Source organism: Squalius cephalus (genome assembly GCF_949319135.1).
Source record: "Squalius cephalus genome assembly, chromosome: 19".
In the NCBI taxonomy this organism is placed as follows: Eukaryota; Metazoa; Chordata; class Actinopteri; order Cypriniformes; family Leuciscidae; genus Squalius; species Squalius cephalus.
In genome coordinates this window covers 24,401,728-24,416,739 of record NC_137140.1, presented here as the reverse complement: position 1 = coordinate 24,416,739, position 15,012 = coordinate 24,401,728, and the positions used below count along the sequence as shown (strand labels likewise).

Genomic DNA, 15,012 nt, shown 5'->3' with positions numbered 1-15,012 from the left:
CCTCATGCTCTCATATGACTCAATCTAGAGACTCCTGTGTAATGACTCACCTGACCAAAAACACCATCGTCACAGGTCAATTAACATTCTGATATACAGAAAGAGCCATGTGTTCGTAAGGAGTGAAATAGTTCGCTTAAACTGATCAGTGTATTATTGTTCATCTCATGTTTAACAACTCTGAACATATAAAATGTCTATTTATGGTAATTCTGTGTATTTCAGAGTCACCAAAAGAAACTGTTCAAAACTTTGGGGTCAGTATGATTTTTTTTTAAAGAAATTAATGTTTTTTTTTGTTGTTTTTTGTTTTTCTAGCAAGGATGCATTAAATTGATCAAAAATGACAGTAAAGACATTTACACTGTTACAAAATTTCAAATAATTTTTTTTTTGTAAAAAAAAAAAATATTTTGAACTTTCTAGTCATCAAAGAATACTGAAAATAAATATGTATCATGATTTCTAGAATAATGTAAGGCAGCACAACTGTTTTCAACATTGATAATAAGAATTGTTGCTTGAACACCAAATCAGCATATTAGAATGATCTCTGAAGATGACACCAGCACAGAAATAAATTACACTATAAAATATGTTACAATAGAAAATTGTAAAATTGTAAAAATTTAAATTGGCATGGTGGTGAAAAAATATGGGATTGGAGGAAAAAAGTATTTCTCAATGCTTTTGCGTTCTCTCGCAAACAATTTGCATTCCCGAGAGAAACTTTGCGTTCCCTCGCAAAACAAGTTGTGTTCCCCCAAAAACTTTGCGTTCCCTCGAAAAACATTTGCGTTCCCCCGAGAAACTTTGAGCTCCCGCCGCAAAACGTTTGCGTTCCCCCGAGAAACTTTGTGTTGCCTTGCAAAACATTTACGTTCCCCCGAGAAACTTTGAGCTCCCGCCGTAAAACGTTTGCGTTCCCCCGAGAAACTTTGAGCTCCCGCCGTAAAACGTTTGCGTTCCCCCGAGAAACTTTGCGTTCCCTCGCAAAACATTTGCGTTCCCACGAAAAACTTTGCGCTCCCCGCAAAACATTTGTATTCCCAAAGAAACTTTGCGTTCCCTCGCAAAACATTTGCGTTCCCCCGAGAAACTTTGAGCTCCCGCTGCAAAACGTTTGCGTTCCCCCGAGAAACTTTACATTCCCTCACAAAACATTTGCATTTCTCAAAGAAACTTTACATTCCCTCACAAAACATTTGCATTTCTCAAAGAAACTTTGCGTTGCCTTGCAAAACATTTACGTTCCCCCGAGAAACTTTGAGCTCCCGCCATAAAACGTTTGCGTTCCCACGAAAAACTTTCCGCTCCCCGCAAAACATTTGTATTCCCAAAGAAACTTTGTGTTCCCTCGCAAAACATTTGCGTTCCCCCGAGAAACTTTGAGCTCCCGTTGCAAAACGTTTGTGTTCCCCCGAGAAACTTTGCGTTGCCTTGCAAAACATTTACGTTCCCCCGAGAAACTTTGCGTTGCCTTGCAAAACATTTACGTTCCCCCGAGAAACTTTGAGCTCCCGCAGTAAAACGTTTGCGTTCCCCCGAGAAACTTTGCGTTGCCTTGCAAAACGTTTGCGTTCCCCCGAGAAACTTTGCGTTGCCTTGCAAAACATTTACGTTCCCCCGAGAAACTTTGAGCTCCCGCAGTAAAACGTTTGCGTTCCCCCGAGAAACTTTGCGTTCCCACGAAAAACTTTGCGCTCCCCGCAAAACATTTGTATTCCCAAAGAAACTTTGTGTTCCCTCGCAAAACATTTGCGTTTCCCCCGAGAAACTTTACATTCCCTCGCAAAATATTTGCATTTCTCAAAGAAACTTTGCGTTCCCTCAAAAAACATTTGTGTTCCCCCGAGAAACTTTACATTCCCTCGCAAAACATTTGCATTTCCCAAAGAAACTTTGCGTTCCCTCACAAAACATTTGTGTTCCCCCGAGAAACTTTGTTTGCTCACAGAACTTTTGCGTTAGCTCACAAAGAACTCAACATTTTGCGAGCAAATGCAACATTTCTCGAGGAAACGCAAAATATTTGCGAGAGAATGCGAAAGCATTGACACATAATTTTTCCTCCCATCACCAAGTCCCTTTAATGGTTCCATAAAAATTCCAATATTATTGTTTTACTGTATTTTTGATCAAATGAATGCAGCTTTGGTGGGCACTTAAACAAAAATAAAAACAAAAAAACCTTACAAAATCATACCGACCCCAAAAAGGTAGAAAATGTAATGACTCGAGCTGCATGACAAGTAAAAAAGACTCTCTGAAAAAATAAAATCCTGTATACTGATAATAAGATCAGTCAGTCTTACAATATCGGTTACCGGTATTTGCCTCGAAATGATCCAATCAAGCAGCCCTAAAAGCGATGTACAAAGTTGTAGAACAAAACCAAACTGAACTGAAGCTGACCACTGAAGTACAACACAAATCAAATGGTCAGCAATTTAAACCTTTCCACCTCCTAGTGTTTAAACCTGCCATCCCATTGCACCTCTTTCTCCCTTCACCTTCCTCTCTACGCTCCACCGTATTAAATCATAAAGACAAAGAGAACATACATTAAACAAATACAATGCCGTTTACATTATGGGTGACAGAAAAGATTAATATCCACTGTGTATATGCATGCTCTGTCTCTGTCAGGCATGCATGGATTGTGAAAGCCTAATGGATAACAATGTTGGCTGCTTACACAAAGGTTATTAGTTTGGTCTCAGTTAGGAGCCAGTTAACTGGAGGTTTGCTAATATCTCACCATGGTCCCTTTGAGAGATGAATCGATTGTTAAATTACAGTATCTATAGCTTGATGTTATTACTGAGATTGATTGTTTGGGCTCTTTATAGAAAAGTAGCAGAAGAATTAGAATCCCTATTCAAGTCAGCCCTCGGCTCAGCCACAAGCCATTTTTGTTTGAGTCAACAGGTATTGAGGATTCATTCAACCGTGCAAATAATAATTGGTGTTTAAACAGTCATAAACAGCTTTTTGCAAAGGATTCTGGGAGCATAAGGAAGAGAAGCTGTATTTTAAACAAGTGGTGTGGAAGCAAAATAAGCAGCGGAGATCTTCACGGCGGAGTGCTGAGAACATGCTTTCTCTGGATTATTTATCCTTATCCTACTGTGTCTGAGTAGCAGGGCCCAAGGGCCATCTTTCCCATGACCCCCCACTAATGCATGTTTCAGTGGGTCATGGCACCATGTTCTAAAACTCCTGTTGTCTCTGAGAAAGCCTCCTGCTGACATCATCACTGCGGTTTGTATTGTTTCTGAAAACACACTGACGTCTTAGCCATTCCATTCTGCTCTGAGGCTTGTTTTCATTCATTGTGGAGTGAACCGTGTGTGTATGTGCGGGTCAGAATTCATGAATGAGGAAGAGCATGTCTGAGAAGAAGAGTGTTTGGTCTCTGAAGGAGAAGGGTCAGACAACCCACGTCCTTCACTCTCATTGTTTTAAAGGTTACTGAATGTCTGAGGTAGCACACATATAAAAAAAATATATATAGTAATTTCTAGCTTGGCACAGAAAACCAAATGAAAAAATAATGTACAGTACACAGTTCAGATAATATGATTGTGACTCCTCTTCAGAGTGTGAAAAATTCAAGGTAAAAACCAAACATTTATCAAAAAAAACTAAAAAACAATGATAGATCTCTGGTTGCTAAAGTATGGAGCCCCTAAAGGGACATGGTGGTGAATAAAGTTTGCATTTGCTGGCAAAACTTTTGCGCTCCAACAATAAACTTTGTTCTCTCGCAAAACAATTGCGTTCCCTAAACTATTGTGTTCCGCCAAGAAACTTTGCGAAACGTTCGCTCGCAAAACATTTTGAGTTGGCGATCAAACGCAAAGTTTCATGGGGGAATGCAAATATTTTGTGTGTGAATGCAAAGTTTCTTGGGGAAACACATACATTTTTGCGAGAGAGTGCAAAAGCATTGAAATATAATTTTTCCTCCAATCTCATTTTTTTCCCATCACCATGTCTCTTTGGGCTCCGTACTAAAGTCCATTTTGGGTTAAAACAGCTTAAAAAATGTGTTTTCCATAAATAAAGAATACATTCCATTTGTTAACAACATTAGCTAACTAAACTAACTGAATGAACTAACTAAAAACACTACTTTCTTAATGTTAATTTCAACATTTATTAATACATTTTTAAAAACAAAGGTTGTATATGTTAATGTTATTTAATGGTTTAATGAACATGAACTAACAATGAAAAGTTGTATTTTTATTAACTAAAGTTAACACAAATTAATAAATACTGTAACACATGTATTGCTTATTGTTAATTATTAAATTAATTAGTTAATGCATTAACTAATGAGACCTTACTGTAAATTATTAAATTAATTAGTTAATGCATTAACTAATGAGACCTTACTGTAAAGTGTTACCATATAAATAAAGATGACAAAATATATAAGATAACAAAACGTATAAAAATTATATTATATGAAATAATAACAAAATAGGCATTTTCTAGATAAGTGCTCAAAAATATTTTATCAACTGAACATTGCTGTTGTGTAAAGCTCTTTTGAGTCTGTCCATTTTAATTGGTCAAACTCGTTCAACAAATGATCAAAATGATTCATTATCGAATTAGCGTGAATCAAAAGCAATTAGCAAAGAGCAATTTATGATCCACTTCCAAATGTCAATGCATTTTCAGTGTGTACGTGACTAGAGATAGAAAGAGAGAGAGAGAGAGAGAGAGAGAGAGAGAGAGAGAGAGAGTAATCAAAAGCTGCTAAAACTCCCCTTGGTATTTTCATCATTCTCTTCCCATTACTTTGGGTACTGAAAAGACATGCTCATGCCTGGTCTTCAGAGGGGACTCAGGTGGGGAGTCTGATGGCATTTGTTCATACCCAAATGAAAAAATGTCTCCATATGAAATATTGATGACACACATCTGAGCTCAGTGAGGTACCTGTAACTATAGATCAAGTCTGTCATGGAGATGAGATGGTTTGCATAAGCTCAACACTGGTGTTCTATTACAACAAAAGTTACACAATTCTGTAGTGACAGTTGGAGCGTACTGACTTTACCTGGTCCAGAGATTCTGCAATTACTTATAAATGTCATATCACACAGTGGGTTCATATAGAAATGTGAACATTCTCTAGCAAACATTTTACAGGTCATTGCCAGAAAACATTTAGAAATGTTATTTAGATTCACAAATGAATTCACGACTTGCAATGCAGCAACATCATCTATTGTCATTTGTTTTTGGTTTTTGAAATTTCAGTTTATTTTGGTTATAACAATTTATAATTTAGATCTTGTTTTTCTTTTCAAAATTGTTTTTTTTTTCATATCTTTCATTAACAATAACAATCTTTCTGTGTATTTACGCCTATATGCAAATACATCATTTGAGATTTTAAATAGCAAAAACCCAATGCGCCATCTGCCCAAAGTCACATGCGGGGAAGGGAAAGAAGTCGAGTTTTTCAGCTTCTGTGAAGTGCTGACATGATGTCTTTTGGGGGAAGTAAACAAATATCATAGAGGCTCACAGGCACTCATGGTAAAAACTGGATTACATGGATTAAACCGCCGGAAAATAACACAACGGAAAACAACCTTTCCATGCTACATAATGTGTCAGAAAATCCTTTAGAAAATCCAGGGTTTAAGGTCCTATACTTCCATTACTGACAGAATCCTTCATCAGTTTAGGGGGGGGGGGGCGGGGGGGGGGGGGGGGGGTTGATTTATCCATTTTTTTTGTTCCAAATCAAGAATATGTGTAAATAAATGCAAACAACTAAATACAAATCTATGAAGAGCAAAAAAAACTAACTCACTAATGTCTGACATTTCATTCTGTGAGTGAGTCAGTATCATTGGATTAGAAAGGTATACTGGAATATATTATCTGGACTCCTCCAGCTCTGATTGGAGAATTGGTCGTCTGCACTACTGCTCCCTGCCATGTGGAGCGCTGTGGGTCTCTCTCGCATACTAACGTATGCATCCCTTTATACGCTCAGCATCCAATTGGGTTGACGCATATTTGTTCAGATTACATAATGTTATCAAAGGTATATTTACAATGGAACAGTGGAACATTCACAATAGGAACTCCTGTATAATTCTGTATGAACCAGCTCACAAATCACTACAGAATGAGAACTAGTATTAGGATAATTAATTCATTATGGTTAGAAGGTCCAAAGTAGCTCTTGACTTGGGTTAACAGACTTTTCTGTGAATTAATAAAGAGCTTGAAAATGTACTCTTTTGGTACAAGAGAGAGTGAAAAGTCTTAGTGGGAAACATTCTATGAAAATACATTCCTTGAAATGTCAGAAATCTGGTAGCTGCAAAAATGATGGACATCTGCTGTCTCTTTTCAAGGAGGTTTGCAGCACTGCTGATCTGCCAAGTCATAAAACTCTTGAAAATAGCCACTAAAAACGCTGTTTTTTCATATACTGTTTACCAATGCCACAATGAAGCAAGTTTAACTCTATAGTATTATTCTTCCCATAACTATCATAATATGATCTAGGTAAGGAAGGAAAAGAGATTAAACACAATTTTCTTGCCTTCTTTTCTCATGCTCTTCTGTTTTACAGTAGGTGTCCTGAGGGAACATGTAACTGATGAAAGTATAAACATACAAAACTGATAATGAGATGTAGAAAAGCATTTAGGCGAAGATGATTGTTTCCTTTGGGTCTGTATGAAAGCATAAATAGGAAATTGAATCTTTTCCATTTTACTGTACTAAAAGAACTGTAAAACCAAATGGTCTAATAATCCACTTTTTATTCTCAGGCCCTAGCAGAACATCTAGCTTTCCCCAATATCACCCCACATAGGACATGTTAGTTTTAGAATCTGGAACTTACAGATATTACAAAAATATATAGTTCAGTGTGTCAGTTAGCATTCACATTCATCACCAAGGCGAAGTTTTTGAGCTGGCACATGCAGACCTTTGCTTCCTGGGCAGTAGATTGTGCAAAAAAAAAAAATTTATTAAAATAAAATAAAATAAAATAAAATAAAATAAAATAAAATAAAATAAAATAAAATAAAATAAAATAAAATAAAATAAAATAAAATAAAATAAAATAAAATAAAATAAAATAAAATAAAATAAAATAAAATTAAATTAAATTAAATTAAATTAAATTAAATAAAGCTACATACCCTTGAGACTAAAGAACAAACCTTGTAACATTTATTTAAATTGTCACGTAATTGTTTTTGAGCATTATTTAAATAATTTAAAATCCTCCTTCTACAAAAGCTGTACAAAAAAATAGATTATAAAAAGGAAGTTTTTTTTTATTAAAAATAAGCATACAACAATCATCTCAATGACCTGACCACTCATGCCTTCAGCAAATGTTGTTTTGAAAGACATGGTTGCGTGCTTGTGTGCGTGAAGTTACATTACTCACAGCGCTGGAGGGGTCGATTCTGGGCCTCTCCATGGCAATAGTGATGCAGTTGAGAAAGATGATGATAAGAACCACATGGTCAAACATCTTGTGAGAGATGATTTTATTGCATGTCACACGAAACCTGCAAGACATAATCACACCAGATATAGTGAGCTGAGTGATGCAAACTGTCGACATAATGCTGATCCTAAAATGAATTCATTAAAAAAGTGATTTCCCACAAAAGATGGGTCACAAATGTCAACTAGTCCCTTAGTGAGATTACAGTAGTAGTTTTTCTTAAAGGGATAGTACACCCAAAAATTTAAATTCTTTCATAATTTACTTACCATCATGTTGTACTAATTATGTATGACTGACTTTTTTCTAACAAAAGATGATATTTTGAAGAATGTTCAAAATATCTTCATTTATGTTCCACAGGTTTGAAACTATATGAGGGTGAGTAAATAATTTTTTTTTTTTGGTAAACTATGCCTTAAAATGTTTAAGAGAGTAGAATGCTACATTGTTGGCAGTCCAATCATTTAATGTATTAAGATGTTAACAATCATGGCTGACATTAATTCAGGTTCATTCATCACAATGAAGCATCCCTCGTTTTCAGTGCAATTGAACTTCTGTTAGAAACAGTACAAACTTATGAACGTGTGTCTGCCATAAGACTTACAGCTCGCCAGCATGACTTCTTTTATGAATAAATAGTGCTCGGTTCTCTTTAATGTCTCAAGACTTGGCCTGATGTTAAAGAATTCATGCTAAGAACGACACTGAGTGGGAACAGAAGGCAAACTCTGCGCTGTTGTCATGCCAACCTGCCTCTCACAGCCCCGATCTCTCATGCTGGGGAGTGTGGTCATGCCGGGGTGAAATGGGGAGAGAAGTGTAATGCTGTGTCTGAAACCTAAGACAGCTGCCTCGCTGCCTCGCTACCCAGTTAGTCAATGACTTCACAGGTGCTTCTTATGGCAACTTCACACAAGATTTCAGACAGGCATCCAAAAGTACCATAATGTCACATCTAATGATCTAAAACAAATTCAAATGAGCTTTAGACATGACAACATATTTAAAGCAAATATCCATTGCTTATACAATGCTTATGTTTCAGTAGAAATTATTTAATAAGTTAATATATATAAAATAATAGATATTTTAAAATTACATTATATATTTTTAATATATATATATATATATATATATATATATATATATATATATATATATATATATATTAGGGCTGTCAAAAGATTAATCGCGATTAATCGCATCCAGAATAAAAGTTTGTGTTTACATAATATATGTGTGTACTGTGTATAATTATTTTGTATATATAAATACACACACATGCATGTATATATTTAAGAAATATTTGCATACATATACTGTATATATATATTTCTATAGTTTATATTATATATAAATATAATTTTTGTTATATATAAATAACACATTTTTCTTAAATATATACATGCATGTGTGTGTATGTATTAATATATACAAATTTAATTATACACAGTACACACACATATATTATTAAAAACAAACTTTTATTTTGGATGCGATTAATCGCGATTGATCTTTTGACAGCCCTAATATATATATATATATATATATATATATATATATATATATATATATATATATATATATATATATATATATATATATATATACATAAATATATATATATTTTTTTTATATATATCAAAATGGGGGGGGGGGGGCTGTTTTAAATTGTAATCATTTAACTTTACTGTTTATTGATCAAATAATTTCAGCCTTATTGAGCAACAACATTAAGGGAGACTTATTTGAAAAAAATTTTTTTTTTTTAATTTATCAAACTTAGGGCCAGATTTACAAACAGCTTGCGCCAGCGCAATTAAAATTAATATGTATATATGTATTTAAAAAAAATCTTACACCAAACTTTTAAATGGTATCTTAGTTGAAAGTTGAATTACATTAAAAAAAATGCATTTACAGAACAAAACGCTCAATGCACAGTCTTACATATTAAATCTCTTTGATTGTCAATATAACACCGCACATCTTGTAAGACTAGCAAGCTGACAACCAATGTCTTTGTTTTACATCAGAAGAAAGAGTCTACATGACCGCAGACCTGCTTATGACACGCACAGATGGACATACTAAAATCACAAGACTTTTTGCTTTGTTTTTGGTGACACCAATGTATGCCAATCTGTATGTCATAACAGTGCAAAGTGGTGATAGCTTGCATCATCCAGGGCTTGCACAGGAAGGAGGAGGAGGATGATCTGAGGTTGTTTGATGTTTAATTAGTAAAGCGCTGACAGAGTGTAACATGCAATGCTGAGTTCTTCTTTCCTCTTCTCTTTCTCTAATAAGTGAAACCTCCGTGGAGCTTAATGTGAGCAGACATGCATTTCAAAGATGGAAAGCACTGGAAAGAGATGAGAAGAAGGGGAATACCAAGAAGATGCTTAAGGGAGAGGATAAAAAGTACAGGATATTTCTCACCCCTTGAGCATCTTAATGAGGGTATTTAGTAGGGCTTAGGGGCAACCTAAACTCCTTTACAGAGCGTGAGCCATCATACTATGATAAACGTGATTCAGCTTTTGAAATAACCAGCATATGTTGGATGCTGGAGAGCTTGTGTCCCCACAAGACTTCTTAACTAGTTTAACCAGGAAGTGGTCAACTAGCTCCTACAGAAAAAAAATATACTTACTTGACCAGCAATAAAGAACAAAGATTATCTTGGGAAATTAATGTTCATGTCAGATTTATAGGATCCAGGAAACCATTTTTATGAGGGACCCCCACACTGCAAAAATCCTATTCTTAACAAATAGTTTTGTGATTTTTTCAGTTAAAATATCTAAAATATCTTCTTGAAATTAGATCAAAGCAACACTGCATAAGATATTAAGTGAATTTAAAAATATAGGACTAATATAGGACTCAAGTACACCATTTACACCAAACCATACATTATACTGGGATATCAATCAATTAGCATCAGTATTATTAATGTCAACAAAAGTCATCCAATACTATTGGTGAAAAACACATGAAATGACAAATTAATGGTAGGCCCTCCTCGATGTAGAATGGGATCCATAGGACTGCATTCCCTTCCTGAAAACGTTTTAGATGGTATTTTCAGCAAGTAAGACTGTGAGAGCCAAGAAAGCATCAGATACTCACCGTGACTGTGGGGGGAACAGGTAAAGCGACCATGTAACCCTCTGCCGACACCATTCAGGCTGCTTGTGCTCCAGCCAGCGGAAGAAACGAGCGTTGCGACTCTGAAAGATGGATGACCATGTGAGATTATATGATCAGTAAGTTAGTTTCGTTAGAAATAGAAGATATAGATATACTTTTTCCTGTAATCTTATAGCAGCCAACTGAATTGAAGAAAATTGGTAGACATTTGTGATAGATCTACTGTAAGGAACAGAAAAATAGCTGTAATAAATCAAGTGTAATTTTCTCACCAGATTTCCTTCATCATCTGCATTGTCATCCTCGCTGTGGGGTTCATCTAGAGAGAACTGTGTGGTGGCTGTAGATGGAGAACTCTTCCCGTTGCTGAGGAAGTTGGGTGGCCGGGCGCTGTTTATGCTGGCGGAGCGATGCACGAATGGCACCTGCAGGGTGTCTGGAGGCAGATCAAACGAGCTACGCGTCTCCAGGGATTCCATGCGCCTGTGCCGAGGCCTCTGTCCCAGAGAGTCCGTCCTGGCGAGGGAGGCATCATCTCCCTCGGACATCCCCCCACCGCCCCCGTTCTCTCCCGCTTCTCCCTCGTCTGAGCTGGACTGGCCATCGCCGGACAGCAAGGAGCGCCGTTCGCCAGACTGCCGTTTTTGCCTCTTGAGGCTGGGGGCTCGTCCCAGGCTATTCCAGCTGGAGCGCCTGCTGTTCCAGCTACTGGCTGAACTCCACGGGGCATTGGGGGAGCTCCGCGCACTCGACTGCAGAAATACGGGGAAAGGAACATGTCACTCTCGAATTACATCGCATTGGCTAACTGTAAAACCATGAGTGTGAACATTTTCGTGCAAAAATGAACTCCATCACATGTACAGAAAAAACTACTGGTGTGTGTGCAAATGCATTTATTTACATTATTGTAAATTCAATAATTTATTATATTATATTATATTATATTATATTAGAAGTTGCATAACTATGTGACCCTACAATAAGTCTGACTTAATTCAGCGTAACAAAACTGATGTGAATTATAGTAACATTTTTAACTTTTATACATCTATTTGTGAATGAGATCTCGTATTATTACAAAATGTAATGTTTCTGAGTGCAATGTCAGCAAAAAAAAAAAAAAAAAAAAAAAAATAATAATAATAATAAAAAAACAAACAAACAAACAAACAAAAAAAAACAAATAAAATAAAAATAAATAAATAAAATAAAAATACGACTGTAGATTGTCCAACTTTCTCTATCAGAGAACGGTAGTTACTGACCGGAGATTTATCTTGGCCATTGGGATCCATGGAGACATTGCTGCCTCTGCGGGATTCGTAGCCCAGCGCAGGGTCTCCTCCTCCTGATATCTTAGGGACAGGCATGGGTGTTGCAGCCGTATGAGTGATGAGGGGAGGGGTCAGGCTGGTCTTCAAATCCACATGGCCATTGATGGGCACAACTGTGGAAGGGACAGGGATAGTAAGCTCAACATCACTGACACTATAAAACATGACAGAAAGCTGAAAAATGCATTAGGGACTATTTCAAGCATAAATTTTTCAAACAGCCTTTAATCTTCAAAAGGGACCATGATGCATTATGTCAAAAAGACAGAAATACACAGTATAAACCCACTGTTAGAAGGGTAAAAGGGTATCTGGGATAGCACAAAGCTAGCTTGTGGATGTCAAAATAGAAGAGTGTACTTTAATCACACTTTTAATATAAAAAAAAAATGGCTTGTGTCCTGCAAAAACAATGTCAGTATAATCTATGGCTACATATTTTAGACAAGCTCATTTGACAATATCAGGACTAAACAATAAGGATGATCCACTGAAACAAACCTGAGTTCATAAATCTATAAACTCCTATAAAACCATAGATTTATATTATAGCTGCACAATTTCCAGCTTGCTGAAAAAAAAGCACAAAAATTGTTGTAGAGAACACTTACCAGTTATGATAAATATAACTATTTCTATCAAATAAACAAACACATATTTCAATCAATCAATCAATCAATCAATCAATCAATTAATCAATTAATCAATCAGTCATTATTTTGGGTGGGGCCAGTTAATTTTTTGACAGGGCAAGTAAAAATCTTTCTGGCCAGCAGAAAAAAAAATCTTGTTGAGCCCTGAATATGTCATGTGCTTCAATGTAAACAATGCTCTGTGGGTCTCACCGGATGATGCCGACAGATCCTTCTTACATCCTGAAACATCATCCAAGCTCTGTGCATAGATATCTACGTCGGAGTTAGACTTTGAGGCATCACCCTGTATCAAATGCGGAAGATAAATAAGCATTAGTTAGCAGGTCTTAGAGTTGCTGAGGCTTAGGGAAGCATATTGCAGGGTGAGGAACAGGCAGGTGAGTGAGGGTGTGGTCTCCCCACCCCAGCGGCCCTCAAAAAAGGCCAGAGGGTGACTGGTATCTAAGGGAGAGACATCCTATCTGGGGTAATTCACAAAAACACAGTGCCGGCATGCATTTGACAGCACCAGGTTGCACTACCACTCTGAAACCACAAGTATCGTGTGCTAAATATTAGTTAAATGTATCTTTCTGTATAGATTTAAGCAGATGATCTCATGGTCAGACCGCCTGCTATATTAGCGTAAGACACATCCACATGCGGGCAATTATGTTTGTTTTTTTTTCTCGGCTCACTGGAGGTAAAGAACCAGTGGAGGAGGCACGTCCAATGATCAAGCAGGAGAAATAAACACTGCTATTTTTGTCAGAGAACTCATTACATTGTTTGGCCTGTGTCCTCCTCGTCCCCAGTCTTGGGCTAGTCTTAAAATGACTAAATGCCGAGAGTGTTTCAGTGTGGTCTAGCACAGAACTTCAACCCTGGGTGGTTTGTCAAAACAGAGACCACTGTTTAAGGACATGGATCACTCTCTCAGTTTGACCATTAAGGTGTCTATTTGTGGACGATTGTTGTAATTTAAATACAAAATGATAAAGATGATAAAGGATTAAACATTTTCCCCCCTCATTGTGTTGTTACCTGATGTGAAAACGCCTACAGAAAACTCAATTTATACTGTACATTTCAGCATATGTTCAGCATTTTCACAGTACTCAATGGAGATAATGGTCAAAGACAAAGAGGAGACACAGTGGAAACTATTCTGACAAACCTTGCACCTACGAACAATGTATCCCATTGGCTTCACGTATTAACATCAAGCTGAATCAAAGCGTTGTGTATTTTGGTCTCTGAAAAAAAAAGTCAATGCATTAGTAATGGGTGTGTAAATGGGTAAGGAACAAAAACAGAGCAAAATTTGAGTTTCACTGAAGCCAATGGGATTATTGCAACACTAATCACGTTACAATCGGACAGCAATTAATTCACATCATAACTACAATGAAAAACAGTGAATAGGACTTGTCAATAGGGAATAACACAATATATACGATACTAAGGCAACAAAAACCAAACTTGAAATAGTTTTGACACTGGAGTCAAGCTCCATAAGTCAAGACACAAGAGGGACTCCTTGACCTTTCTCAACAACAGTGAACAGTAAAACAAAACACAGCTGTGATAGGTTGAACTAGCAGAAAGGCACTACAAAGCATCTTCAGGAACAAGCGACCACCTGCAGTTGGGCCCAAACTCCGACATGATCTTTCTGAGCAAAGACGTGGCAGAAATATAAAACATTTTTCATGGTTTATTAAAGCAATAGTTCACCCTCATGTTTTTTTTTAACTGCTGATTAAAACAATATATTTGCTCTCTCAGATCTCAAGAATTGGGTCAGTCTGATTTATAAAATAATCATTCCATTTTTGTAAACTGAATCAATTGAATGATTGCAAAGATATGACTCAAAAGAATGATTTGTGAACAAATCATTGAGATTATTTTAGTGAACTGAATCAATTGATCATTGAAAAAATTTGACTCAAAAAATGCATTGTTCACAAATCAAACAGATGTTCTATGAACAAATCATTAAGACCAGGGTTGTGTCTGAAACCGCATACTCTCAAGTTGGTACTTATTTTGAATTACTTCATGACCGCTAAAAAAGTACATTCTATAAAGTATGAATGTGTGTAGCATGAATGTAATATGGACGTACTACATCTGGCAGGTTTTTTGCCTAATATATAGAAGGGAAGTATGTGATTTCTGATGCAGCCCAGTTTTGTGAAGTAAATCGAACAACTCACTGAAATGATCTGACTCAAAATGATGATTCCCTTGCAAATCGGACATTGCTACGTTTCTAACCCAATCTCATGAAAATGTATTATTTATTTTAAAATGTATATTTTATGTTGGTAGTGAATTCTCTGAACTATTTTCTAGAAAA

The 15,012-nt window shown here is 36.3% G+C and overlaps 1 protein-coding gene across 3 annotated transcripts in view; it reads right to left on the bottom strand.

Moving 5' to 3' along the window:
* cacna1g (calcium channel, voltage-dependent, T type, alpha 1G subunit) overlaps window positions 1-15,012 on the bottom strand; it is a 211,292-nt gene that overhangs the window by 58,583 nt on the left and 137,697 nt on the right. For all 3 annotated transcript variants that reach the window (XM_079851286.1, XM_079851287.1, XM_079851288.1), the window contains 5 exons: window positions 12,858-12,951; window positions 11,944-12,125; window positions 10,948-11,427; window positions 10,655-10,755; window positions 7,451-7,574 (listed from right to left, as the gene is read on the bottom strand). In XM_079851286.1, coding sequence (XP_079707412.1) covers window positions 7,451-7,574; window positions 10,655-10,755; window positions 10,948-11,427; window positions 11,944-12,125; window positions 12,858-12,951 — 981 coding nt within the window. The remainder of the gene's footprint in view (window positions 1-7,450; window positions 7,575-10,654; window positions 10,756-10,947; window positions 11,428-11,943; window positions 12,126-12,857; window positions 12,952-15,012) is intronic.